This window comes from Podarcis liolepis (assembly GCF_965112155.1).
Source record: "Podarcis liolepis genome assembly, chromosome: 9".
NCBI lineage: Eukaryota > Metazoa > Chordata > Lepidosauria > Squamata > Lacertidae > Podarcis > Podarcis liolepis.
The window spans coordinates 13,665,439-13,691,451 of record NC_139564.1 but is presented as its reverse complement, the minus strand read 5'-3'; the positions used below and the strand labels follow the sequence as shown (position 1 = coordinate 13,691,451).

The window sequence follows — 26,013 nt, the reverse complement described above, 5'->3', positions numbered from 1 at the left end:
CTTAAGTGAGTTTATCTCCATACCCTCCAACATTTCTCTGATGAAAGTAGGGACGTCCTAAGGAGAAATGGGATATTCCAGGATCAAATCAGAAACTGGGCTGGCTTCTGTATATCCGGGAATGTCCCTGGAATATAGGGACACTGGGAGGGTCTGTAGGTCCCCAAGAAATTGTGGCTCCTCGTGATCTTTTTCTGCATCTACTAAGTTACAGATAGGTAGCCGTGTTGGTCTGCCATAGTCAAAATAAAAAAATTCCTTCCAGTAGCACCTTAAAGACCAACTAAGTTAGTTCTTGGTATGAGCTTTCGTGTGCATGCACACTTCTTCAGATACACTGAAACAGAAGTTGCCAGATCCTTCTATATAGTGAGAAGGTGGGGAGGGGTATTACTCAGAAGGGTGGTGGGAATGGGAGATTGGGAGATAGCTGAGATGAGCCTGTTGACGACTCTTAACGACTGTAATAGGTCTTACAGGAGACCTATTACAGACCTATTAGACCTATTAAGACCTGTAAGACCTATTACAGTCGTTAAGAGTCGTCAACAGGCTCATCTCAGCTATCTCCCAATCTCCCATTCCCACCACCCTTCTGAGTAATACCCCTCCCCACCTTCTCACTATATAGAAGGGTCTGGCAACTTCTGTTTCAGTGTATCTGAAGAAGTGTGCATGCACACAAAAGCTCATACCAAGAACTAACTTAGTTGGTCTTTAAGGTGCTACTGGAAGGAATTTTTTTATTTTGCATCTACTAAGATCCACCTTTGCTATTAACACAAAAAATGCACTACCTGGTAGCCAATCTGCAAGTTGATACCAGTTTATTATGCCCAGCGGAACAAACAAAAGTAGTTTCATTACTGTGTGGGTTTCTTTTTGCCATCAACTTCCTTAAACCGACAAAGGTTGCTTGCTGAATTGAAGTATCTCTATAGTGACACCAGCCTCCGAAGGGACCTGTTGCTTTCGAAACACTTGGTGAGTGGCATGTGTGGCGTTACTGTCTGATTTTGCTTGAAAAGAGGAATGAGTTGATAGAAGGAACTCCTGGAAATGGATGCTGCAATAAGCTAACAATTAACATAACCTTCCAGGAAAAAGAAGGGGGAAACGTAACCTGTAAACAGTGCTAGTAATTTAGGTTTATCAAGAGTGCATCTCAACTTAAGGTTGTCTAAACATGCCCATGCCATGTTGCAGCAGAACTGACTACCTAAAGAGACAGATGTAAGCCAGGAATATCTGGATTTCATTTGCCCGGTTTTCTTCATGCATCCCAGTTGAAAAGGGGCACGTAAGCAAAATTTAGAAGGGGTTTGGTGGTTCTACAATAACGGAGGAAAACAGAGAATAACTGGGGAGCGTTCCGGCCATTTTGGCTTAGGTTCAGATAGATGCTCTTATCTGAGAGGAAATAAGAGGTCATCAGGGGGTTTGGGCTGGGTATTCATCAGTATGCAGATGACACCCAGCTCTACCGCTCTTTTAAATCAGAACCAGTGAAGTCAATGAAGGTGCTGTTTGAGTGTCTGGAGGCGGTTTGAGGATGGATGGTGGCTAACAGATTGAGATTGAATCCTGACAAGACAGAAGTACTGTTTTTGGGGGACAGGGGGCAGGCGGGCGTGGGGGACTCCCTGGTTCTGAGTGGGGTAACTGTGCCCCTGAAGGACCGGGTGCGTAGCCTGGGAGTCATTTTGGACTCACAGCTGTCCATGGGGGCGCAGGTTAATTCTGTGTCCAGGGCAGCTGTTTATCAGCTCCATCTGGTACGCACGCTGATACCCTACCTGCCCGCAGACTGTCTCGCCAGAGTGGTGCATGCTCTAGTTATCTCCCGCTTGGACTACTGCAATGCACTCTACGTGAGGCTACCTTTGAAGGTGACCCAGAAACTGCAATTAATCCAGAATGCGGCAGCTAGACTGGTGACTGGGAGCGGCTGCCGAGACCATATAACACCAGCCTTGAAAGACCTACATTGGCTCCCAGTACATTTACGAGCATAATTCAAAGTATTGGTGCTGACCTTTAAAGCCCTAAACGGCCTCGGTCCAGTATACCTGAAGGAGCATCTCCACCCCCATCCATCATTCAGCCCGGACACTAAGATCCAGCACTGAGGGCTTTCTGGCGGTTCCCTCATTGCGAGAAGTGAGGTTACAGGGAACTAGACAGAGGGCCTTCTCGGTAGTGGCGCCCACCCTGTGGAACACCTTCCCTTCAGATGTGAAGGAAATAAGCAGTTATCTTATCTTTAAAAGAAACCTGAAGGCAGCCCTGTTTAGGGAAGTTTTTAATATTTAATGCTGTGTTGTTTTTAACACTCGATTGGGAGCCGCCCAGAGTGGCTGGGGGAACTCAGGCAGATAGGCGGGGTATAAATAAATTATTATTATTATTATTATTATTATTATTATTATTATTATGGCAGAGAAGAGCAACAAGCTGAGCAGCAGAAGTCCCAGCAGCTGCTTTGCTCCGGCAGGGTGAGGGGAGCTGGGCTTGAAGCAGCAATCCACGTTTGAAGAGTCCAAAGAGTTCAGAACTGCATGGATGCAACAGAGTTATTCCCTCCACACACACAACCCATGCTTTTATAGTCAGGGGACTTAGGAGACCGAGATGGTTGAGTGTGCAGGTGCTCACTGCATCAGGGAGAATGTGTGCGTTCCAGGGTCGTGCACTGAATTTTTTCATAGGGGAACAGTTAGGGCCTGAGGCGCCAGCTTGTAAGGGCAATTTGGGGAGGGGGTTGGGTGATGTTGCGGATGTGAGCATCACACCTCCCTCCCTAAGCTTCCCAGGCTTTGGGAAGGAGGCGTCTGGCCTCTGACAGGATTCTGGAGCCCTTCTGTCTCCTTCCCAAAGCCGGGGGGGGGGGCGGTTTTGGGGAAGGTGGTGGGAGGGTTCTTGGACCCTGTTGGAGCATTGTGTCTCCTTCCCTTCCTGGGCTTTGGGAAGAAGGTGCCAGGCATTAATACTTTAATACTCTAATTTACTGGGGACATTTAGGGGACTAATGTAGTCCCCTAGTCCACTGACCGCATGCCACTGGGGTGCTCCCACCCATGGGAGCCCCAAGGAGTCCTGAGAAGCAAGGCCAGGCCTAGGCAAATTCGGCCCTCCAGATGTTTCTGGACTACAACTCCCATCATCCCTGACCACTGGTCCTGGTAGCTAGGGATGATGGGAGTTGTAATCCCAAAACAGCTGGAGGGCCGAGTTTGCCTATGCCCCAGATTAAAGGCGACAAGTTAAGCACTCAGGTATCATGAGATTCACATAGTGCGGAGAGTAGGAACTGCCACACACGTGATAAATACTGCAAATCTGCAAAGATGCCTGATATTATTTTCTCCCAATTCCCACTGGTGACAACTCATGCTCTGCTTGAAGATGCTTAAGAGTGCTCTCCCTTATTTCAGATGTGCCATGCAAGGGCATAGCTGTCAACTTTCTCCTTTTCTTGTGAGGAATCCTATTCGGAATAAGGGAATTTCCCTTAAAAAATGGAAATGTTGACAACTATGTGCAAGGGCGAAGCCCAGCCTGTTGCTCTAGTTGCTTTTAATGTGGTGTATCATTCAACACACCTCAGACTTGTCCCCGGTTAGTGTTTAGTTCTAGTTCCAGAGAAGGCAAATGTGTTTGTCTGATGCAAGAGTTTTGTGACACCTTAAAGACTAACAAAATCAACGCATTCGTCTTCAAGGTGCCATAAGACTCTTTGCTGTTTTTTCTAGGCTTCTTTGCCAGTGGTCTGCTGTACCTTTTTTTAACAAATCTCTTTCCGCACCGTTCCTGGTACTGTCTAACGGTTTTAAGCCTAACTGCCATGGGGAAAGGAAGGGGGATCTGTGGGTCAGAGAGGGAGGAAACATCTGGTCTACAAGAAGTAGTGTGGCTAGGCAGAAGGGGGCAGGTATTTTCACTTTGCATTTCTTAGTGCAGAAAGCATTGATCAGATGTGTAGAGATCTTTTTTTTAAAAAATGATATTTATTAAGCATTTTAAAATTACAGAAAAAACAAAGAGACAAAGAAGAAGAAAAACAAGGGAAAAGCAAACAGCAATCAAACAATACAAATCGATAAAAATCAAAATCAAAAAACAAAGATCTTTTCTATTCTAATTAATTCAAGAGGGTTCTGGAAGCTTCTGGAAGCTTCTCTGTGTGAAAGAAGCAAACAGAAAGTTCCTGATGTTTGGGTTATGCCCAGTGCTTTTTTTTTCTAAAAAAATGTTTAGGGGTACTCTCATTTTGACTCAAGAAAACCACCATTTTGGAGTTCAAATTGGGGGAGGGGAGTAAATGGACAAAAGTACAGATATTCACAAAATGTTTAGGGGCATGCATCCCCCTGCATCCCCCAGAAAAAAGCACTGAGTACCTTCAGAGAAGCTGAGTACAGCAGGATTAAACTAGTTCTGTTATCTCTTCGTCAAGGTCATGCTGACTATAATAAGAGGCCAAAAGAAGCCTAGGTTTCACTTTCTCTTTCCAGCTTTTGCTTCTGGTGTGGTGCTCTATAGGTAGATAGTGTTAAGGGTTTAGACTTAAGTTATTGTAAGTTTAAGTTAAGCCTGCTGCAACTGGATTTCTTATGGACAGTGCCAATCCTGAATGTATTATATTATATTTGTGACCATTATGCTTATTTGCCTTCACTCAAGCTCTGCTGGATGAAATATTAATTGCCTCTGGTCTATTTTTTGGGAATCCTGCAACGTGTTTAAGTTTTTACTCTGCTAACTGTACAGTACATTAGAATCTACTCTGGATCAATATTGAGTAGAATTTCAGTGACAATTTTATTTATTAAATTTGGATAGCGTTACGGAAAAATCTAGGTGTGAGGCTGCTCAGTCCCCCAGCTCGTCTGGCAGAGCCCGCGGGTCCCTGCGGAATAAAGGAAGGAGTCCAGCCAACCGGAGCAAATAGCTGTAGACCAAGAGTTTATTGCGCAATAGGTTCAAAGAGAAAATTTTGAACCCTGAGGATATCCCAGAATATCCCAGAATACAGTTAGTACAGCATCATTGCTACATCATTGCTACGTCACTGACAAAAGGGGAGGGGTTAACCTTGGCAAACGTGTCCAGACAAGTCCTTGGTACGAGATTAGCACAAGGAGACATGGGAGGGCAAGACTCAGGTATAAGATTAGCATAGACAAATATGTCTTAGATACCCACCACCCGAAAGTACAATAGTTGTTCCTTTGCAAGTCTGGAGCCTGAGGCGAGTCGGGTGATGAGATTTGGCTTCCTTTGGCTAACAATGAGCCCAGCAATTGTCACCTCTGGGAACTTCCTGGAGTCCTTTTTCAAGGGGAAAATAGCTTTGGAATGGAGGAAACTGGGAAAGGAGATGACTTTATATTAGGTAGGTAACTTCCCTGAGCTGTCCAGTTGAAAGGATACATTCAGGCATAATATTTGTAATATTTAACTTTAAAGATGTGCCCCCCCCCGGTAATTTCCGTAACAGCCTTCAATCAAGCTCTGCTGGATGAAATATTAATTGTCTCTGGTCTATTTTTTTGGGAATCCTGCAACGTGTTAAGTTTTTACTCTGCTAACTATACAGCACATTGGAATTTACTCTGGATCAATATTGAGTAGAATTTCAGTGACAATTTTATTTATTAAATTTGTATAGCATCCTTCATCCGAAGAGTTCAGAGCAGTTCACAGCATAGACACGTTCCTTGCATTTGTATTATTGTATTTTCAGAATGGAGATCTGTTTATTTTAACATCACTCTCTCTCTCTTTTCTTTAGAATCAGCAGCCTGGAAAATGAACCCTCAGCCAGTGATCACGCAGCAGCCGCAAGTTGTGGTTATCCAGTCATCACAACAGAGCTACTGGCAGACAGGCTTGTGTGACTGTTTTAGTGACTGCGGAGTATGTGAGTAGCTATGGTACAGATAGCTCTGCTTTGTCGTGGAGATTAAGGTGGTTTACTCAGTGGGTTGAGTTGGGAAAGGCAGCCTTAGTATGCACTCTGGATGCAAACCTTAAACAAGTATGAGCTTGCTCATCATGGTTGTTATGGAGAGCCAGTGTGGTGTAGTGGTTAAGAGCGGTAGTCTCGTAATCTGGGGAACCAGGTTCGTGTCTCCGCTCCTCCACATGCAGCTGCTGGGTGACCTTGGGCTAGTCACACTTCTTTGAAGTCTCTCAGCCCCACTCACCTCACAGAGTGTTTGTTGTGGGGGAGAAAGGGAAAGGAGAATGTTAGCCGCTTTGAGACTCCTTAAAGGGAGTGAAAGGTGGGATATCAAATCCAAACTCTTCTTCTTCTTCTTCTTGTTATGGAAGCACAATTCTCTCTCCACTGGCTGAGTTCTCCATCGGGTCCTTTTAATATATACAGTGGTGCCCCGCAAGACGAATGCCTCGCAAGACGGAAAACTCGCTAGATGAAAGAGTTTTACGTTTTGGAGGTGCTTCGCAAAACGAATTTCCTATGGGCTTGCTTCGCAAGACGACAATGTCTTGCGAGTTCCTGCTGGTTTTTTTCCCTTTCCCCCCTTTTTTCTAAGCCGCTAAGCCGCTTATCAGCTGATCCGATCAGCAGATAAGCCGCTAAAAGCCGCTAATAGCGCTAATCCGCTAATCCGTCAATGGGCTTGCTTCGCAAGACGATAAAAACCGCTAGACGAAGAGAATCATAGAACGGATTCTTTTCGTCTTGCGAGGCACCACTGTGTATATATATCTATATATATATCTTCATTTATTAGTTAGATTTATATACCACCCTTCATTGAAAGATCTCAGGGCTGCTCACAAGATAAAAATACAAGATAAAAGCACAAATCATAGTCAAAACCAGTGCTTTTTTCTGGGGGGGGGACACAGTGGTACGCATACCCCCCCCACTTTTTTCAAAGAGGGCCAGATTTGATGAAGTGAACATGTGTGAGGGCTGACCAAAGTTGAAGTAGGATTGAAGTTGCTGAGCTTTTTTTTAGGGTTTTACATGTACTACCTTGGGGGCCGGATTAAATCGCCTGGATTAGGCCCCCAAAAGGGACTTTGCACATGCCTGCCCTAAACATTTTGTGAATCTTTGCACTTTTGTCCATTTACTGTATTTCTTTTTCCCAGTTTGAACTATAAAATGGTGGTTTTCTTGAGTCAAAATGAGAGTACCCCTAAACTTTTTTTTTAAAGAAAAAAAAGCACTGGTTAAAACAGACGTAACAAAGCAGTAGCCACCACAAACACTTGTAAAAACTGTAGAATATTAAATATTGAAGAAGAATGTTTTTGCCTGGTGCCTTGTTCTCTTCTAATGGCAATGGCCCCAGCCTGAAGTGCCGGAACTGAGTTCCACTGAGTTGGAAATCACCTTGCATTAATGAAATTGCAGACTGGTTGCATGCCAGGGATGCAACTGGTACATGCAGTCTGCCTTGACAGGCGTCAAGCAAGACATGTCAACCAACTATTGCTCATTATTCCAAACAGAGGAAGCAGGCTTGTATCAAGTAAAACAACTGGGCTAGCTTATTCTCTTATTTTTTTAAAATAATTTTTATTGATTTTAACATATAAATTATAAAATGTACCACAAAACTTATCGCTTATACAATCTTTTTAGACTTCCATCAGCACCTCTGATGATCCACCGTTTTAACCACTTCTTATGCATTTCTTAACTTTATATTGCCTTTACATCTCTTAACAAATCATCCTTCCCCTTCTCCATTTTTGCAATACTTCCAATAATACTCCTCACAAAACTTCTTGCAAACCTACAAACATCGTCTGATCTTCACAAATACTTTTCAAATAGTCCGTAAATTTACTCCAGTCTTCCGTGAATTTAGGATTTCGAATCCTTCCTGTTAGTTTATCTAATTCTGCATAGTCCATTAACTTCATCCTCCATTCTTCAATCGTCGGTAATTCTTCTTACTTCCATTTTTGGGCCAATAATATTCTTGCTGCTGTTATTGCATATAAAAAAAAGCTTATATTCCTTTCTATTTATATCACTCCCAACAATGCCCAGTAAAAATGCTTCTGGTTGGGCTATCTTGTTCTCTAGGGCAGGGGTTGGCAAAGTTTTTGTGGCTTGGGCCTGTTCACGGTCCCACGGCTTGTTGTTTTCTTGTACCAGTGATGCCCTCTTCATGGTCTCTTCTGTCTAGGTCTCTGTGGAACATTTTGCTATCTGTGTTTGGGATGCCAAGTTGCCGCAGATATGAATGAATGTTGCCTCTGCGGCACAAGCGTGGCAATGAGGTCCGTCTACCGAACCAAGTATGGGATCCCGGTAAGTGTAGCTAGCCTGGCGAGGGCAGATCCAGGTTTTTAGGATCTACAGTGAGTTGTTTTATTTTTACTAGAATCTCAGGTGCAAAATAGCAGCTCGTGTATGTGCGTGTAGATACTCTCATTACTAATTCTTTATAGTAATTGATAAGTGTGAACTGTTAATTATTTGCTGATGTTTAATTTTACTGTTTACTATTGGATTGTTGAATATTTTAAAGTCATTGTGACTTTTTATATTGGATCAGATTGTTACTATTGATGTTTGATTTTTAAAATTATTTTTATACCTGATGGAAGCTGCCCAGAGTGGCAGGGGCAACCCAGCCGCAGGAGCAGGGTCTAAATAAATTATTATTATTATTATTATTATTATTATTATTATTATTATTATTATTATTATTATTATTATTATACAATTAAAGAATAAGGTGCCTCTGAGCACAACTACACATTTATTTTTAGTACCAGACTTGAGCACACAGGTCACACCCATGCCACACATTTAAATGCTCTTTACAGTAAGCCTGCAACTTATGCGGGTGCTACGTCCCAGAGATTGCTCCTAAAGCCAAAACCGTGTATAGTCAAACACATTGGGTTCAATGGCGAGTGGGATTGCCAGTCGTTTTTCCAGGAACCCTGCCCAGTTTTAATGTTTTTTGTTTTTAATTGCCACACATGTGAAGCTCATTTATACCCCGCCCTTAGCCCGGTCTTGGCTGGGGAGGGCGGGGTATAAATAATAAATTATTATTATTATTAAATGCACACAAGCCACAGGCTTAACTGCACCACTTTAGCTTTCCCCAAAGAATCCCAAGGACTGTAGTTTCCTTTCATTCACCAGTGTGGTGTAGTGGTTAAGAGCAGTGGACTCGTAATCTGGTGAACCGGGTTCGATTCCCCGCTCCTCCACATGCAGCTGCTGGGTGACCTTGGGCCAGTCACACTTCTCTGAAGTCTCTCAGCCCCACTCACCTCACAGGGTGTTTGTTGTGAGGGAGGAAGGGAAAGGAGAATGTTAGCCGCTTTGAGACTCCTTAAAGGGAGTGAAAGGCGGGATATCAAATCCAAACTCTTCTTCTTCTTTAAAAAATGTCTATATTTTTCTGTCTCAAAATAGGGCTGTAGATTCTTAGGGGTGCTGAGAGTTGTAAGGAGATCTTGTCACAGAGCTCCAATTCCCAGCACCCTTGAACTATACTTTCTAGATTCTTTGGGGAAGTAATTACTGTTTAAGAGTGTGGATGTGACCGGTGTCCTTTCCACATGCAGACACACCTCATTTTCCCTTCAAGTTTTCTTAATTTCAGCTAGTTTAGAGGGGGGGTAAGGAGTCTTTTTGTGTTTAGCATTGTTAAATAGTTGGGAGCCAGACTCTCTGGGCAATCTGCTGCAAAGATCACCCAGTAGATTCCATCTACTTTTTCTGCCCTTTCTTGCTAATTGCAGTTTTTCTCCAAAACAAAAGGCTTTGGGGCTCAGTTACAGGCATTTAAATATATGCCCCAGTGAAGTTTGTCCCAAGCTGCCTGTTGACTCTTCATCTGTATTTAATATTTCTCTTTCCAAATATTATCTACTAGTTGCCTCATTTCTTTTTAACAGGGATCCATCTGCGATGACTACTGCACTCTCTGGTGTTACCCTCAATGTGCCCTTTGCCAACTCAAGAGAGACATCAATAGAAGGCGTGAACAAGGAATCTTTTAGGGAAGTTGAGAGTTTTGATGGCATTTATAGTTCAATTTAGTTGTTGCTCATGTTAAGCGGTAATGTGAATTTTTCAAAAAGCTAAAATCACACAGGTAACCTGTGGGCTTATACAAATCTAAGTGTTTTTTTAGCTGTTAATCCAGTTTCTTGCCCTTCCCATTATTCCACACCTGCATATATTTGAATTAGTGTATAAGGAGCAACAGCAGTCTTTCCAAATCGTAGTAGTAGGTGTTCCCTTTTGTGCTTGTCTCGCCTTCTGATTTCCTGATTCAGTTATGTCAATTAAGTACCAACAGCGCATGTGTAAAAGATGTTTTTCTTGATCTTCACCCTAACACACATCTTGCAGAGTAAAACATGAAGTTCACACACAGCCGCCTTTTCTAACTCTTCATGCTCTAAATACTAATTTAGCTCTAGGAAGAGTTCTGTGGATCTTGGAAGTCTGCAATACCTCCAAGACGACTGGGATATTATTTGACTTGTTCCATCTGTCTAGAATGTGACCATCTGAATAAACAGGAAATCTGCTATAAATCCTTTTCCAACTCTCTCTTTTTGGGGTGTGTGGAGGGGACTGGGACAAAGAAGGCGAAGCCCATTTGTATATGTGGAAGTTTTCTGAACAAGTGGGACACCACAATTTTGTATCATCCAGTAACTACATGGTGAACCTTAAAATGACCTTTGGAAGAATATAAACATAAGATCAGAATAAACTAGCTTTGAATGCTGTGTCTGTGAGATTCTCATCTGCACTTCCTGTCTCTGGTTACACCCCAAGAACATAAAACTACCATTATAAATTTGAGATGGGGAGAGAAAAGAATTAATTCTCCTTTTCTTTATAGTAAACTAAGTGGACACCCGAGAAGGGGTAGTATAGGGTTCTCATATGAAGCTGAATACCCTGATCATACCTGAATACCCAAATTGTATGAAAACTCAAAATTATGCATTGGGATAAAGGTAAAGGGACCCCTGACCATTGGGTAGTCGTGACCGACTCTGGGGTTGTGGTGCTCATCTCGCTTTATTGGCCGAGGGAGCCGGCGTACAGCTTCCGGGTCATGTGGCCATCATGACTAAGCCGCTTCTGGCGAACCAGAGCAGCGCACAGAAATGCCGTTTACCTTCCCGCCGGAGTGGAACCTATTTATCTACTTGCACTTTGACGTGCTTTCGAACTGCTAGGTTGGCAGGAGCAGGGACTGAGCAACGGGAGCTCACCCCGTGGCGGGGATTCGAACCGCCGAGCTTCTGATTGGCAAGTCCTAGGCTCTGGTTTAACCCAGGATAGCCAAGTTCTAAGATTCACATGAACTATATTGATTTACATGGTTTTTGCATAACTGATGTCACTAAACATTTCCCCACTATAACTATTCCTCTCCCCTTGTCCCTTAGTTTCACTAGACATTGCTCATACAGGTTTAGGGGCCAGATCCACTCCCATCCACACATATTTGGCTAGAGTGGATGGCAACTTCCTTGTACTAGTTTTCTCTTTGCTCTGTATACAAAGAGGCTATATATACATATAATAAGCAAAGGCTGAAAGCCCTACAAGGTTTAACAAACAGCTCCACAGACTGTAAATTCAACACAAGAAATCAATTATCCTGATGGATGTTTGTGGGGAGGATAGGATGCAGCAAATGAAAACTGAAGATAGTGAATCTGATTAACTTCTAGCCTGCCTTTATTGGAATAACTACAGTGAAATAGAATATGGCACTTCAGTTTCCAACGCACACACACAAATATTCACAAGGCCACGAAACAACTGAAATTTTAATGCAAAACTTAAAAAACATCTTGTATTCCATTCAGTTATTTTTTAAACAGCTTAATGTCTATGTTGTACTAACATACCTTTAAGATAAACCTTTGGGGTTTTAAACATAATGTACACACATCTACACCTTTGTCTAGATAGGGTTCTAGCAGAAGTTGAGCCAAAGTCGTAAGTTCTTATGCTAGCTTCACATTTTTAGATGAAAATAAACAAACAATCTCTACAGAACGGGGGGGAAATGAACGTCTACTGAGCCATCTGAGCTTCCATTGCCTGTGCTGTCCATTCTGGGGCAGTCTGACTAATCTTCTCCAAAAGGTTGTTAACTTGGAAGCAAAGAGACTGAATCTGTTTGTCCCACGTCGGCAAGGCTTCACGAGCTAAAAGACAATAGAAGAATTCATTCTTGCATTCATTGCTTGTTTCTATTAAATTTCCTGCCATTATTCGTTTGCTGCATAAGCAAATTTTCTGTTACCAGGTCTGCAGATACAGGTATTTTGGAATACAGGAATTCAAACTATTGCACGGACACTACTGCCATCTGGTGGCTACAGCGAGAATTACCACTTTGTCATATGTTGATTGTAAAAGGTAAAGGTAAAGGGACCCCTGACCATTAGGTCCAGTCACAGACGACTCTGGGGTTGGGCGCTCATCTTGCTTTATTGGCCGAGGGAGCCTGCATACAACTTCCGGGTCATGTGGCCAGCATGACTAAGCCACTTCTGGCAAACCAAACCAGAGCAGCGCACGGAAATGCCATTTACCTTCCCGCCGAAGCAGTACCTATTTATCTACTTGCACTTTGACGTGCTTTCAAACTGCTAGGTTGGCAGGAGCTGGGACTGAGCAACGGGAGCTCACCCTGTTGCAGGGATTCGAACCACTGACCTTTTGATCGGCAAGCCCTAGGCTCTGTGGTTTAACCCACATGTTGATTGTACACCAGGCTAAAATATTTTGCTTTTGCATTACATGTGCTTCAACCGCACCTAAAGCAAGAACAACAAGCTAGACCTTAACTTACTTTCAAAGTGAACAATTCCATCTATCTGATCAATAAATCCATTCATGCGACCCTCTGTTATCATCTGGGATGCTATCTTTTCCGCCTGAAAAACAAAACCCAAAAGGACATCTACTTTTAATAAACAGAAGCCCACTCCTGATATGGTTTTTGCCACATGTATATGTACATAGGTGTGTCGGTAGTAGAGAAAAGTTATATATGTCAATTTATTCTGCAGGAGACCTTTGCAACTGTTGATTATACTGTGGTTTAACCCACAGCGCCACCTGCATCCTTTATAGACAGTATAGAAATTTAATAAATCATCATCTTATACCAGCATCAATCATTTTTTGTTCCTTTCTTTTTGAACACATCTGCTTTAAGCAGAAGAGCGAACTAGTTCTTCATCAAACTAGACGTTATTAAAACTAGCTTAGTTTGAACAAAACAAAAGCAAACAGTACACAAGTCTATATACCTTGGCTGCAGGAATTTCTAATAATGCTCCAAGTTCTTCAAAGGTAATATTATTATACAGTTTGCTTGCAGATAACAAATTATGCTCAATGACAGCTCTGTCCAAAATACTAGAACCTGAAATAGAAACTGACAATGTATTAGGAGTTTGAAATTCAGAATGTATTTGGCTACAAGTCAAATATAATTTAAAAAACCTGTATGTAGCATATGCAGTCCTCAATTTCTGTTCCATCAATACTGCTCCGTAATAAAGGTAGAAAAGAAATTGGCTTACATTATTATGATATTATCATAACTTTCATAATATGATTTATTAGCTTTAAATCATTGTGCTGAACAGGATATAAACCTGCTTAACTAAGAGTAATATTTTTTTGCATCTTTGTCAAGCTTACAGAAAGGAAATTTCAGTCTAAATGTTAATGGAAGCCCAAAGTACTACATTATGGCTAAGGAGATTAGAGCAGCGTTTCCCAAACTTACAATAATTGCATGCCCCTTTTGAGTGTTCTATCTTACTGGAGTACTCCTTCTTGGTTGAAAATAATACTACTTTATCTTTGAATTAGCTTTTTTAAACTGCAGAAAACATGAAGTAAAATTTAAAAATTCTACTGTGTACACTTTGAAAACTTTCATGTATGACTAGGGATACACATACCATATTTTAGGAAACAATGGATTGGAAATGTTCATGGAACTAGGTTATTTGTGCCAAACACTGGAGTATAAAAGGATATAAAGACCCAATGTAAATGATTACTAAAGCTGACCCAAAGTGCAACAATGCTCATTTTGAAAGGGTATATACAGAAAGGAACAATGTCTGAGTGCCCATCAGAACAGGGTACACCCACACTTTAAGAGACCCAAGTACCATCAGCTGTTGTTGCTTTTTGGTGTGGCATGAGCATTGCAGCAAATTCTTGCAATTGGTTCCCTCTGATAATTCTGTCTAGATACATTTTCTCCAGTATCCCATAGGCCGCAAGCTGCTGGCATCTTTCATCCTTGAAGAGAGTAGCTAACATACGGGAACGCTGCTGTCCTGAAAAATAGTAAGAATACCGTGAACTGGGACATCTCAATTCAGGACTGTTCACTTCTATTTCAATGCATTTTCTCAGCTGCCTTTTTGCGAGCCAGTAGCAAATGGCCAATTTCTTCCTGCCTGCCCACAGCACTCAACTGTTAATACTTGATGACTTTTCAAATTATACCTGCTAGGTGCAGATTGCTTTAGCAGCTAGATCCTTTCTATGGAAACAAACTTCAGTTTCTGCTTCTAGAATGCTACACCACCAAGATGATTTGGTTTCAGTAATCATAATCATTAACATGAAACCGTACATGAAACATTCCAGTGACACAGGGCAGACAACCTGTGGCACCTTATGCAGAAATTTTGTTTTATGGAAGCATAACATGCATACTGCTTTAGAGTAGAGCTCCCCCACCCCTTGCAGAACAGGATCATATATATAATCCCAAAGACTAAAATGAAAATTGCATATATAGAAGTCAGCCATCAAGTGTTGCTTTACCTGCTGATGCCAAGATTGTGCAATGCAAGGCATGTTTCAGTGCCTCAAGTCTCTCACTTTCGTGGACTATGCTCTTGTAAGAAAGCTCATTATACCTCTGGGCAGCTTCAATAAACTTCCTTCGGTAGTCAAGAACGCGAGCATAGCACACCTGAAACAGGGGGGAAAAACCATACAGTTGCTCACTATGTTACCTATTAAATCCAGTAATAATATTTGAGGGTTCCGACTTTTCATGCAACTGACCATCAATTTTCATACTACAGGTCAGAATAATAATAATAACAACAACTAATAATAACTAATAATAATAATAATTATTATTTATATCCCGCCCTCCCCAGACAAAGCTGGGCTCAGAGCGGCTAACAACAGTAAAACAATACAGCATTCTAAAATCAGTTCATTATAAAATGAGTTCAAATCAAATTGATGGCAACCATTGGGCTAGAGTTCTGTGAAGAATTACCAAAGGAGGGGGAAGGAGAGGATAGCAACTGGTAGGCCAAATCTGTATCTCGGGAAGTAGCAGGACCACAGCCCCTACTCCAAATAACCTGTCAGTTCAAGAGGGATGTGAAAAGAGCAGAGGTTGTGGTGCTGGGACTTTGAAGCAGGACACTTTGGGGAGTTGGGTGCATCAAGCTCACTGATCCACCAAAGTGGCCCTTGGAAAAACTAGGTAGAGCCTGGAGGAGTGCAGAGCATGGAATGACTTGCAATCTAGGAGTTACATGTTCAAACCATAGAAAAGTCACACAAGAACTAGGTTATTGTGTGCTTTCAACTGTTTGGCCTTCCAGTCAGGCATTAAACACCACTGGTCATCACAAAAATGCAGTAATATGAACTGTAAAGGTAAAGGGACCCCTGACCCTTAGGTCCAATCGTGACTGACTCTGGGCTTGCGGTGCTCATCTCGCTTTATTGGCCGAGGGAGCCAGCATACAGCTTCCGGGTCATGTGGCCAGCATGACTAAGCCGCTTCTGGCGAACCAGAGCAGCGCATGGAAACGCCGTTTACCTTCCCGCCAGAGCGGTACCTATTTATCTACTTGCACTTTGTGCTTCCGAACTGCTAAGTTGGCAGGAGCAGGGATCGAGCAACAGGAGCTCACAGGAATTCGAACCGCCGACCTTCTGATTGGCAAGCCCAAGGCTCTGTGGTTTAACACACAGCACCATCTGCATCCTTAATATGAACTGTACTGGAGTACATTTTAGTGTAAGTGGTCACCACCAGATGGGATCCCATGTTACATAATGAAATTCTCTTTAATCCAATGGGCTGCTAAGGCAAACATGGGCGCCGTTCAGGTAGTCTGTTTATCCCCATCCACCAACAAATAATGAATGTCCTCCCTACTATTCAGGAAGGGAATTCTCTGAAGAAGTTCTTTGAGAAATGTATCCCTAGGAGAATTATACAGGGAGCAATATAGTATGTAATGAACAATACTTTCCATCTCTCCCTAGCCCCAGTGATTTACAGATACTATGGCTATCTCCCATCCAAATATGTTGTGGGCATAGTTTGGAATCTCAAAGCTGTAAATGCCTTCCTCATCATTGAAGCTGATAACTTAAAAAAGCAATCTTGGAGACCATAATCAGATTTCACATAATAAAATGGTGAAAATTGCAGAGTTTGAAGATGACATTTAGTTAACAGATGGCCTCACTTTTTATTTATCCTGATTTGCAACTACAAGGGTAGCAACCTTGAGGTCAGCAAATGAGGAACAGATGTATATGCAAAAATATAATGATAAAACTTTTAAGCAATATGTTATTTCATTTCACTCAAAACAAGAATGTTAGTATTTCACCTTATAGTGAATTTGTAACTGTTCATTGGTTGATTCATTCTGAAGAAGTGATGCTCTGTTGATGTAAGCCTCAGCCTGAACGGGATCGTCATCCTCCAGGTACAGTCGGGCAATTTTTAGGTAAGTCTCCAATTTATAATCTACATTGTATTGCCTTGAATAGAAAGGGGGAAAAATACACTATTGAAACCTCAGTTCATTTGCATCATAAGAGTTTTGCAAACATACTTACAGTAATACTACACGCTGTATAATGTTTGCCACCAGCCAACTCTGGCTGAAAGGAAGGATAGGCTGTGTCTCCCCAGAGAAATGGAGAAGCAGGATACTCAATGGCAACCCCCCCCCCCCGCAAGAGGGTATGGAAATGTAATTTATTGGTTAATTTTGAATGGTAATAGTCATAAGGCTTTACTCACAGTAAACTATTAAAATGGGCACAACTAATTTAGGCCCATTAATGTCAGTAGGTCTACTTTAATACCACCCACTGTCTTAATGCAAATGCATTCAATGTGGGGCCCTTCTATATGCTGTGGACGACAATTCCCATCAACCCTCAGGGATTATGGGACTTGTAGTCCTAAAACTTGTAGGGCACGTTGACTACTCATCATAATGCAATACACTATTTGATGGAAGCTAGCAACAAGGTCCATGGCAGTCTCTTGTAAGGAAAAAAAACAGCTCAACTCTATGCACTGCTCCACAGAAGACACTTGGATCGAAATCAAAAATAAAAATAAGTGCAAAAATAAAAATGAAAAAGTAGAGGTTGCTGAAACCAAAAATAGGACTGTGCTCTAAAGATTATAACTGCAACATGAGCAGCACCAAAGGGTTATGAGTTCCCCACAGAAAAAGTTTCCAGGTGGATCACTGATATCAAAATAGTATGTGCAACTGTCACAGAACAATCAGAGAAGCCAAAGCTATTGAAAAGTCAAGGAAACAGATCTAGAATATACCCAATGAAGCATTTGTACTACAAAAGGATATACAATGTATGAAGAAAAAATGTCAGGTTTTCTAACAACTATTTACTTCTGTCCTGTTTCCAAAGGAATCCCCACCAATACTTGTGCTGCATTCCGCCAGTCTTCTTCTTTCTCATAAATTGATGCAAGATGTTGTCTTATAGAAGCAACCTGGGAAGAAGGAGGACATAAAATTATAATGCAATCAAGTTATCAAATTGATCCACTTTCTAATATCCTTTATATTATCTGTTTCCTTTTGCCCATTTGACAATGATAATCTGATTTTACATGATCTGCAATATCTTTAAATATACTTCTCAATCAAATGCATATGAGGGATGTATTAGGATACAAACTGCCAAGAAGCGTAGTGATTTTTGTTTTGAGTTATTCCAGGGTAGAAGCGAAATTTGTGGTGTAGAATTTGGTACAAATTTTACAAGCTGCAGGAAACTACAGGGCAAACAAAGCTACCTTCAATTAATGACTGTTTTAATAAAGTCAGCAAAGTATGCCAGGATGAACAAAACTGAATAGTCTGTATTCATTATTGGAACAAATTGACTTGGGGCATCTTTTCCTTGCTGTCCTTTTGGCAAGGCTTATCATATGCCAGTGATATCTATTATATTTTAGAGTACAGTACAGTGGTACCTCAGTTTTAGAACAGTCCTGTTTAAGAACGATTCGGTTTAAGAACTCCGCAAAACCGGAAGTAGTGTCCCAGTTTGCAAACTTTACCTCAGTCTAAGAATGGAATCCGAATGGTGGAAGGGCACTGGCGGCGGAAGGCCTCATTAGGGCAGTGTTTCCCAAACTTTTTTGGGCAACGGCACACCTGTTTACTGAAAAAAAATCTCGCGGCACACCACCATTAAAGCCCCGCCCCGTGACGTCAGCGCGCAGCGTCACGCCAGGAGGGACGCACGAAAGTGAAAGTTTTTTCCCTCCCCCCTCAGTCCCTCGCTCGGAATTCAGCTCGTTTGGGGCATCGCTCCGGCTGCTCCCTCTCCCGCCGCGCAGGAGCGATGCCTCTCTCTGGCTCTCCCTCCGCGCAGGCTGAGGGAGGGAGGGAGGTGCGCGTGTGACCCGTCTCTGCTGGGAGACCAAACCCAGCGAGGCAGAGTCGCGCGGAGGCGCCCAGGCAGCGCTGCCGGCTGCGAGGAGGAGCGCCAGGCAGCAGCAGGAGGCGCGGCCTCTCCTCGCCGCCGCCGCCCCGCCTCTCGCCGCCCGACTCGCCCGCCTCCCTCCAGGCATCTCGCGGCACACCAGCCGATGTCTCACGGCACACTCGTGTGCCGCGGAACACCGGTTGGGAAACACTGCATTAGGGAAAGCGTGCCTCGGTTTAAGAATGGTTTCGGTTTAAGAACGGACTTCCAGAATGGATTAAGTTCGTAAACCGAGGTACCACTGTACTGAAAATATTTCAATATACTCTTCTCTTTATCTGACTGGTTTGCCAGAGCCTTCTTGGAGACAATTATCCATCTTTAGAATGTCCTTCCTGGTGAGGTGTTTCTGTCTTTTTCATTATGTTTCCTTTTGGAGGAATTTAAATAGTTGTTTACCCAGGCATTTGAAACGTACTGCTTTTTTTAAAAAAATTATTACATTTTTCAGATACAAACTCAAAAATATACACAAAGTACAAAAAAGAAACAAGAAAAAGAAGAAAAAAGAAGAAGAAGAAAAAACAACACCGACTTTCCAAAGCTTTTTCATACAACCAACTGGACTTCCCCGCGTCTTCCTCACCCTGCATTCTTTTCAATAAAAATATCAGCAAATTATTACCTTGTTTCATATCTTATTTTGTACCTTTCAAATATTATGTTTTTAACCTTACTGCTTTTGACAACCTTATTAGCGGAGGGCATGTGTCTGTTTCACATGTTTGAAAATGTTTTTATTTTATTTTTAATTGTATTTTTAAATCACTTTGATGTTTCCTGCCCTGGGCTCCTTTGGGAGGAAGGTTGGGATTGAAATTTGATCTCCATTTTGCTCTTACCTGCTCCTCAAATGAAATTACACGAGGTTGGATCTTTTCCAAGGTGAAATGGTAGATTTCTTTGGCTGTGCCATCAGGAAGACTTGGAAGATGGGTACAGAAGTCTGTCAACAACTGGCGTGAAATCACTAAACTGACGTTTTCATTGACCACTGGTTTAAGAGACACAAGGTGGAAAGAAAGTCAGGCTATACATTGTCGTTAGGCCCGTCATTTTAGTGAGCATTCAGTCTATAACCATTGTTAAGGCCCCTGTTTCCAACTCAAAACTTTTAGGCAGCTGTACCAGCTCATAAGAGCCTAGGCATAAAACTGTTACACTGACATAGCATCTGTTTGCAACTCAGCTGCTGTGCTATCATAAAGAAAGGCTCGGAGTCACCATTGTGAAATGTGGAATATGAGTTGCATGGCACAGAAGTGGGGGGGGGGGAATGCTGCCCCTGCACGGGCACAACCCATTCATTGTTTCACCACAGCACAGTTTTATGATCGGATGCCAAAATAATTATACTAGTATTAACATTTTGCAGAGACCATAACCTTGGATAACAGGATTATGAGATAACAACCCTCCTACAGCCTAGAAATGTTTATTCAGAATATCCCACTGATTTTGATGAAATTTATGTCAAAGTATTCATGCTTAAAAACGACACCTCAACCTTTTCCCTACCAAATCCCCAGTGCTATATTGATTCCTGTTTCAATGTACAAAGATTTCTAAGACCATTCATTTTTTCCGATTGCAATTAAATACCGTATTTTTCGCTCTATAAGACGCACCAGACCACAAGACGCACCTAGTTTTTGGAGGAGGAAAACAAGAAAAAAATATTCTGAATCTCAGAAGCCAGAACTGCAAGAGGGATCCCTGCGCAGTGAAAGCAGCAATCCCCCTTGCTGTTCTGGCTTCTGGGATAGCTGCGCAGCCTGCATTCACTCCATAAGACGCACACACATTTCCCCTTACTTTTTAGGAGGGGAAAAGTGAGTCTTATAGAGCAAAAAATACAGTACTTACAAAGCTGTCATTCAACAATTCATGAAAACTGATAATTAAACTCACTTGCTTCTACAAAGGCTTTTAATGCCTCTAATTGTTCCACTCCTGAGAGCTGAATTGCTTTTTCCAATATCTGACGATACCTGCCAGAATGCAGTAAAAAAAAAAAAGAGTTAAGGTTTAAATATCATCGAATACAGAGCTAATTCTAAGCTAGATGGACTAGCAGTCTGACTTATTATAGCTTCCTATGTTGCTAAAAATTGGTGTATTTTTAAAATTAGCTTTACATCTTGTGCATGTAAGGACAATACGCATGATATTTTAGAATGCCATTCCTCTCAAAACCATTTTAGAGTATGTACATGCCATACTTTCCATTTCAATGGAAATCCTGAGATCTAACAGTTCTGGTGCTTTCCCACTGCAATGAAATGGCTAGTCGTAGAAATGAGGACACAATTTGACAATTCCTTTTGCAGGAAGAGAAGATTATCATCCTCTTTTCACCTTTTCTTGCATTAACTCTAATCAAACACAAGAGTACAATGTTATGCAAGGGACTACCTTTTAGTCCTCCAAAAGGGAGTGTGAATGCACATCATTATGCTGAGATACAATGAGCAATCAAAAAAACAGTCAAACAGCATCAGGCAAAAACTGGGTATACTTGTATTTACGACATCATTAATCCCATATTATTCTGCCTTTCCAACTCTTGTGAGTGCAATCTCCTGTGGTTTAGGATACTAAATTGAAGACAGAGGAGGGAAGCTGCAACTACAGCTGCAAGGGAGGCCAGTTCCTGGAAGTCTGTGTTGTTGGCATCCGTCTTGAGAGACAAACCACTGCTTTAGCAGCTCCAAAGTGACCTCACAGGGTGTAAGCCTGGGCAGTGTGCTTGGAGGTCCTGGGCTACTCAGACGACAAGACACCCCCCCCCCCAATCTAGGAGCCACAGGTGAGAACTGAGTGCAGGGTTGGGGACCAAAGATGGACAAACAACCCCAGAAGGAGCCTGTCTCCCAACACCCCATAGAGCTGTAATAATCTTACATAAACTGCTCTTATAAGGTCCACCTGAAAAGCTGCATAGAAACACACCGAATAAATAGATCAGGCATGGCCAAACTTGGCCCTCCAGCTGTTTTTTTGGGACTACAACTCCCATCATCCCTAGCTAACGGGACCAGTGGTCAGGGATGATGGGAATTGTAGTCCCAAAACAACTGGAGGGCCAGGTTTGGCCATGCCGGAAATAGATAATAGATTCGAATTAGATGGGGAAGCACCGCTGGCTCGTTTCTACGGTTTCGAATATATTTCTGCTAAAATCCCAGGAACTGGTGCGAGGAACCACTGCTGTTGCTGTTACCAAATTAATGTTGACAGCTACCGATTAATTTTCTTAACCCACACTACTTCTTCTTTTCCATAAAGATCGCCCTAGATCCACAAGGCCCAACAGAACACGGAGGGAACCGAACCAGCGCCATGAAGATCCAGAACATGACCTGAGAGGAGGGCAGGCCTCCCTAAGCCAAGAGATGCTCCTGCCTGCTCCGCTTCCTCCTCTCCCCACCCCGCAACCCTTGTCAGACTCGGCGCTGGCTGCTACGGGAGAAGGGGAGGGAGAATAATAAATAATAAAATAAATAATATTTTATTTATATCCCGCCCTCCCCGGCCGAAGCAGGGCTCAGAGCGGCTAACAACAGTAAAATAATACAATATTATGAAATTTCATTATGAGAAGGGAGGGAAAAAAGGAGCCGCTCACTTCCCGGCCAGGTCCTTGTGGGAGCCGCTCGAGCTCATGAGCTGGGTCAGCTCCTGCCTCACAGCCGCCGCCATTTTGGATCCTCCCCCTTCCCGCCCACAACCTGTGAGGGGAAACACAGCGCCCCCGACTCCGCCTCCTCCGGCGCGAGACGCCTCTACGCTAGAGACGGCGACGCAGCCGCGTATCCATACGGAGCCAACGGCTTTGCGGCGTGACGTCACGGATCCCGGAAGCGCCGAAAGGGGAGGAGGAGGAGGAGGGAGCCTGAGCGGAAGTGGACCGCTCTTTGAGGAGGGAAGGCGGGAGAAACCAGCGCGGCGCGAGAAAGAGAGAGGGAGAGGGCGGGCTCGCGGGTTGGTTGGCTGTTTGGCGCCGGTGACGCGGCGCCGGTTGCCAGGGCGCCGCTGCCCGAGCTATTATGGGATGCGGCGGCGGCGGAATGGCGCTGGGCGCGTGATTTTGAACAAACGCGGAACCTGCCGCAGCTGCTGCTGCTGTTGCCGCCGCCGCGAGCAGCCGCCGCTGTCACGGCGACCAGCCGGCCGCGCGCGGGAGCGAGCCCGGGAGCGCGCGGGCGGCGTTGTCATCACGGTGGGGCCGGCGCGGGGGGTGGAAGAGACCGATGTGAAGCGGCGGGGCTGCGGCGGGCGCAGGTGAGCGCTAGGCGGGCCGAGCGGGGGGCGGGTCGCCTGAGGGGAAGCAAGGGAGAAGCGGCGCAGCCCTGAGGCGCTTGAGGCGGGGGACCCACCGGCCGCCTCCTTCTCCCTTCGCTGACAGGACGAGTCTGGCCGGCTTGTGGGGTGGGCGCCTGTCGGGAAGGGAGGCTCAGTACCGGCCCTTCTCCCTCCGCCTCCCCTCAGGATTATAATATTTTTAATTGTCATCTATCTGTCAGTGACGAAGGGGTTCGTGACCCCTCGGCGGAGGTAGGAGGTTTTAGGCCCGGCAGGAGCTGCGCGGAAGCCCCGGGGTAATATTTCGGCCTCGGAGCCGCGACGAGCCGGTGCCTCCAGGAACGAGGGAGGAGGCTTCGTTGTTTTATTTTCAAATTGCTTCTCATTCTTCTGTCAAGGAAGGCCGCTGGGAGTAGGGATTTGCCCCAAAAGCGGGGTGGGTGGGCTGGTGGCCAGGGTTGAGGCTGTGAGTTGTAAGTTCTGGGTAAAGACTGGGCAGAAGCGACTAACAAATTCAATAAATAAGAGCAAGAAAGGGAAAGAAGAGTCTCGTTTTGAAATAACGAGTTCGATCTCATTCTTCAGTCCGATGGCTGCTGCTCAAGGAGGTCTGCTTTTGGCGTATCGTAGAGCAGGGCAAAAACTTTACAATTCCCAATCACGGATATTTATTTGTCCAGAATTTAACGCAAGTGGAAGTGTTTTGCTCTGTTGCTGAAACAGGAGCAGAATAGCTGGCCTCAAGCACCCCTCTCTTTCTCACAGGAAACCACAGTTTAACAGGGACTTTAATCTTTATGGCAGTCAGCTGAGTTCCCTGTGTTTATTGTATGGGAAGTCGTTGGCCTCTTCTCTTGCCTTACAATCTTATCAGACCTGGGCGTTGAATGGTGTAAAGAGCAAGCTGTTATTGGTGAACTGTCAAAGATTGCTGGCCTGTGGCTTGACTGATGTTCAATAATACAAAGTAGCCTTTCTATTTGATTTGTAAGAAAATGGACTCTTATCTTCTGTCTGTCTGTTCCATTTCTCTTGTCTAAACAGCTAGTGCATATCTTGATGGCAATAGTACTTCGATTTTTATAATGTAGATATTAGAAAGAAATGTTAAATACATATTTTGTCTTCCCTCTGATCAAAATATACAAAAATCCAACCAAATCCATTCATTGTAGAGAAGCCACTTCACAAATTAAGCAGCTGTTATTTAAAATGTATTTCTTCTGTCAAACCCCAGTACATATAATTCTAAACTTAGAAGTATTTATAAACTTACAGTAATCTTGAAATCAGATTGGTAGAACTAACAATACCTTTGTAAGTTGCCCATTATGATCCATTTACTAGCAGAGGGCAAATAAGCCAATGGAGCAATAACTTTGAGCAGTATATATTGCTAAGTATAAACAAGGAAGCTATATTTCAACACTATCAGTGGTCCAGTATTATATCAATTGCTTTCCCACTATGTTGATTCTGGAAAATCAACAAAAATGCACTTGGGAGGGAAAGGTGCTCTTGACAGTGGTGCTCAATGATGAAATACCAATAAATTCTATAAAATTATATCCAATATTAGTCATACTTTCAGTAGACATAGTGAAATCAAAGGATTTAAGTCTATTAATTTGTGGGCAAGCCACACTACATATTTCTGAAACCAGATAAAGCAATACAATATAAGCACAGGAGAAATGAAAACAAAAAATACTCCTATTAAATAATAAGTGCAATACAAAACTGACCTCAAACAAATTATATCGCCTCATGTCTAAAAGCTTGGTGAAATAAGTCTTTCACTATCCTGCTAAACGAGTATCCTACTGTGGGGAAATACACCTTAATGGAGAGAGAGTTCCAAAGTTTTGGAGCTGCCACTGAAAAAGCCTTATTATGAGCCCTGTTAACCTTGTCCCTTATAGGAACCACCAAGAGAACCTCATTGGCAGGTCTTAAAGACCAGACAGGTTGGCATGGGAGAAGGTATTCTTTCAAATATTTAGCTGAGATTCCTGCATTGCAGGGGGTTGGACTAGATGACCCTTGGGTCCCTTCCAACTTTGTGATTCTATGAAATATTTGTTTCCTGGGCTGTTTGGGGCTTTAAGTGTTAGCATAAGCACCTAAAATTGGGCTCAAGAAACAATTAGCAACCTGTGTGGATGCTTTAAAATGGGGATAATATGTGAGCAGGCTCCTGCTCCTATAACCACATGGGCCACCCAAGCTAGACAGATGCAGCTTGGTAGTCTCTATGCATGGGTGAGATGGTGGTGTCAGGAGGAGGTGGTGGTGACTGGATTTGTTAGGCACCAGGGAACATTATAGGACGTAGCTGAGCATGTATAAAAGCGATGGGCCGCACTGAAACAGGGTTGGACCAGAGTGTTGGTAGTTAACACCAAAAAGCAGCTTTTAAACTGATTGCAGTGGGGGGGGGGGAGACCCAACAGGAGCTGAAGAGGGTCTGATTTAGAACAAATCTCCCCCTTACGATGAAGTTGATAAAGTGATGAACATTTAAATGGGGGAGGTGTAGAACTAGGCATTGTGAGTGCAAGGGCAAAGGAAAGCAGTTCAGGGAGGCCAAACCACAACAGTTCAATACGCAAATGCCAAAAACACTTGAAGAGAAAGACTTCATGCAAGTTTTTATACACCAGTGCTAGAAGCCTCGGAACCAAGATAGGTAACTGGAGGGCTTGGTCTTGGAAGATGGCATTCATATAGTGGGCATATGAGAGGGTATAAACTCTATAGGAAGGACAGGGAAAGACGCACTGGAGGTTGTGTTGCTCTGTACATCAAAGAGGGCACTGAGTGCAGCAAGCTAGAAATCCTCAGACAAGGCACAGAGAAAGCAGATA

At 43.2% G+C, this 26,013-nt stretch overlaps 3 protein-coding genes across 7 annotated transcripts in view; 2 read left to right on the top strand and 1 right to left on the bottom strand.

Moving 5' to 3' along the window:
- Positions 1–859: 859 nt before the first annotated feature.
- Positions 860–10,560, top strand: PLAC8 (placenta associated 8). 2 transcript variants are annotated; one of them, XM_083459142.1, is made up of 4 exons: positions 860–984; positions 5,795–5,923; positions 8,178–8,302; positions 9,913–10,560. In XM_083459142.1, the coding sequence occupies exons 2-4, from the start codon at positions 5,812–5,814 to the stop codon at positions 10,015–10,017; spliced, it is 342 nt and encodes a 113-aa protein (XP_083315268.1). In that variant the 5' UTR covers positions 860–984; positions 5,795–5,811; the 3' UTR covers positions 10,018–10,560. The 2 variants fall into 2 exon arrangements, with proteins under 2 accessions (XP_083315268.1, XP_083315267.1); XM_083459141.1 differs by lacking the exon at positions 860–984 and adding an exon at positions 5,082–5,165.
- Positions 10,561–11,799: 1,239 nt separating this feature from the next.
- COPS4 (COP9 signalosome subunit 4) lies at positions 11,800–22,674 on the bottom strand. 2 transcript variants are annotated; one of them, XM_083458918.1, is made up of 10 exons: positions 22,470–22,674; positions 20,753–20,832; positions 19,684–19,835; positions 17,734–17,837; positions 16,690–16,843; positions 14,861–15,011; positions 14,194–14,364; positions 13,315–13,430; positions 12,852–12,936; positions 11,800–12,201 (listed from the first exon to the last, which is right to left on the bottom strand). In XM_083458918.1, exons 1-10 carry the CDS (start codon positions 22,541–22,543, stop codon positions 12,068–12,070), a joined length of 1,221 nt encoding a protein of 406 aa, XP_083315044.1. In that variant the 5' UTR covers positions 22,544–22,674; the 3' UTR covers positions 11,800–12,067. The 2 variants fall into 2 exon arrangements, with proteins under 2 accessions (XP_083315044.1, XP_083315043.1); XM_083458917.1 differs by having other exon boundaries at positions 13,315–13,442; positions 22,470–22,629.
- A 39-nt stretch (positions 22,675–22,713) lies between these two features.
- The window catches only part of LIN54 (lin-54 DREAM MuvB core complex component), a 35,208-nt gene continuing 31,908 nt past the window's right edge, over positions 22,714–26,013 (top strand). The window contains exon 1 of one of the 3 annotated variants that reach the window (XM_083458696.1): positions 22,714–23,125. The gene's annotated coding sequence lies outside the window, so the exon portion shown is untranslated. The remainder of the gene's footprint in view (positions 23,126–26,013) is intronic. The other 2 variants (XM_083458699.1, XM_083458701.1) reach the window with 2 other exon arrangements.

Excerpts from the sequence above, each read along its gene's own strand:
- PLAC8 (XM_083459141.1), top strand. Across the intron at positions 5,924-8,177 it reads TTTTAGTGACTGCGGAGTAT|GTCTCTGTGGAACATTTTGC; the intron begins GTGAGTAGCTAT and ends TCTTCTGTCTAG. Across the intron at positions 8,303-9,912 it reads GAACCAAGTATGGGATCCCG|GGATCCATCTGCGATGACTA; the intron begins GTAAGTGTAGCT and ends TCTTTTTAACAG.
- COPS4 (XM_083458917.1), bottom strand. The coding sequence starts at position 22,543 with ATGGCGGCGGCTGTGAGGCAGGAGCTGACCCAGCTCATGAGCTCGAGC. Across the intron at positions 19,836-20,752 it reads AAAAGCCTTTGTAGAAGCAA|TGGTCAATGAAAACGTCAGT; the intron begins GTGAGTTTAATT and ends CTCTTAAACCAG. Across the intron at positions 15,012-16,689 it reads AGTTACAAATTCACTATAAG|GTGTGCTATGCTCGCGTTCT; the intron begins GTGAAATACTAA and ends CCCCTGTTTCAG.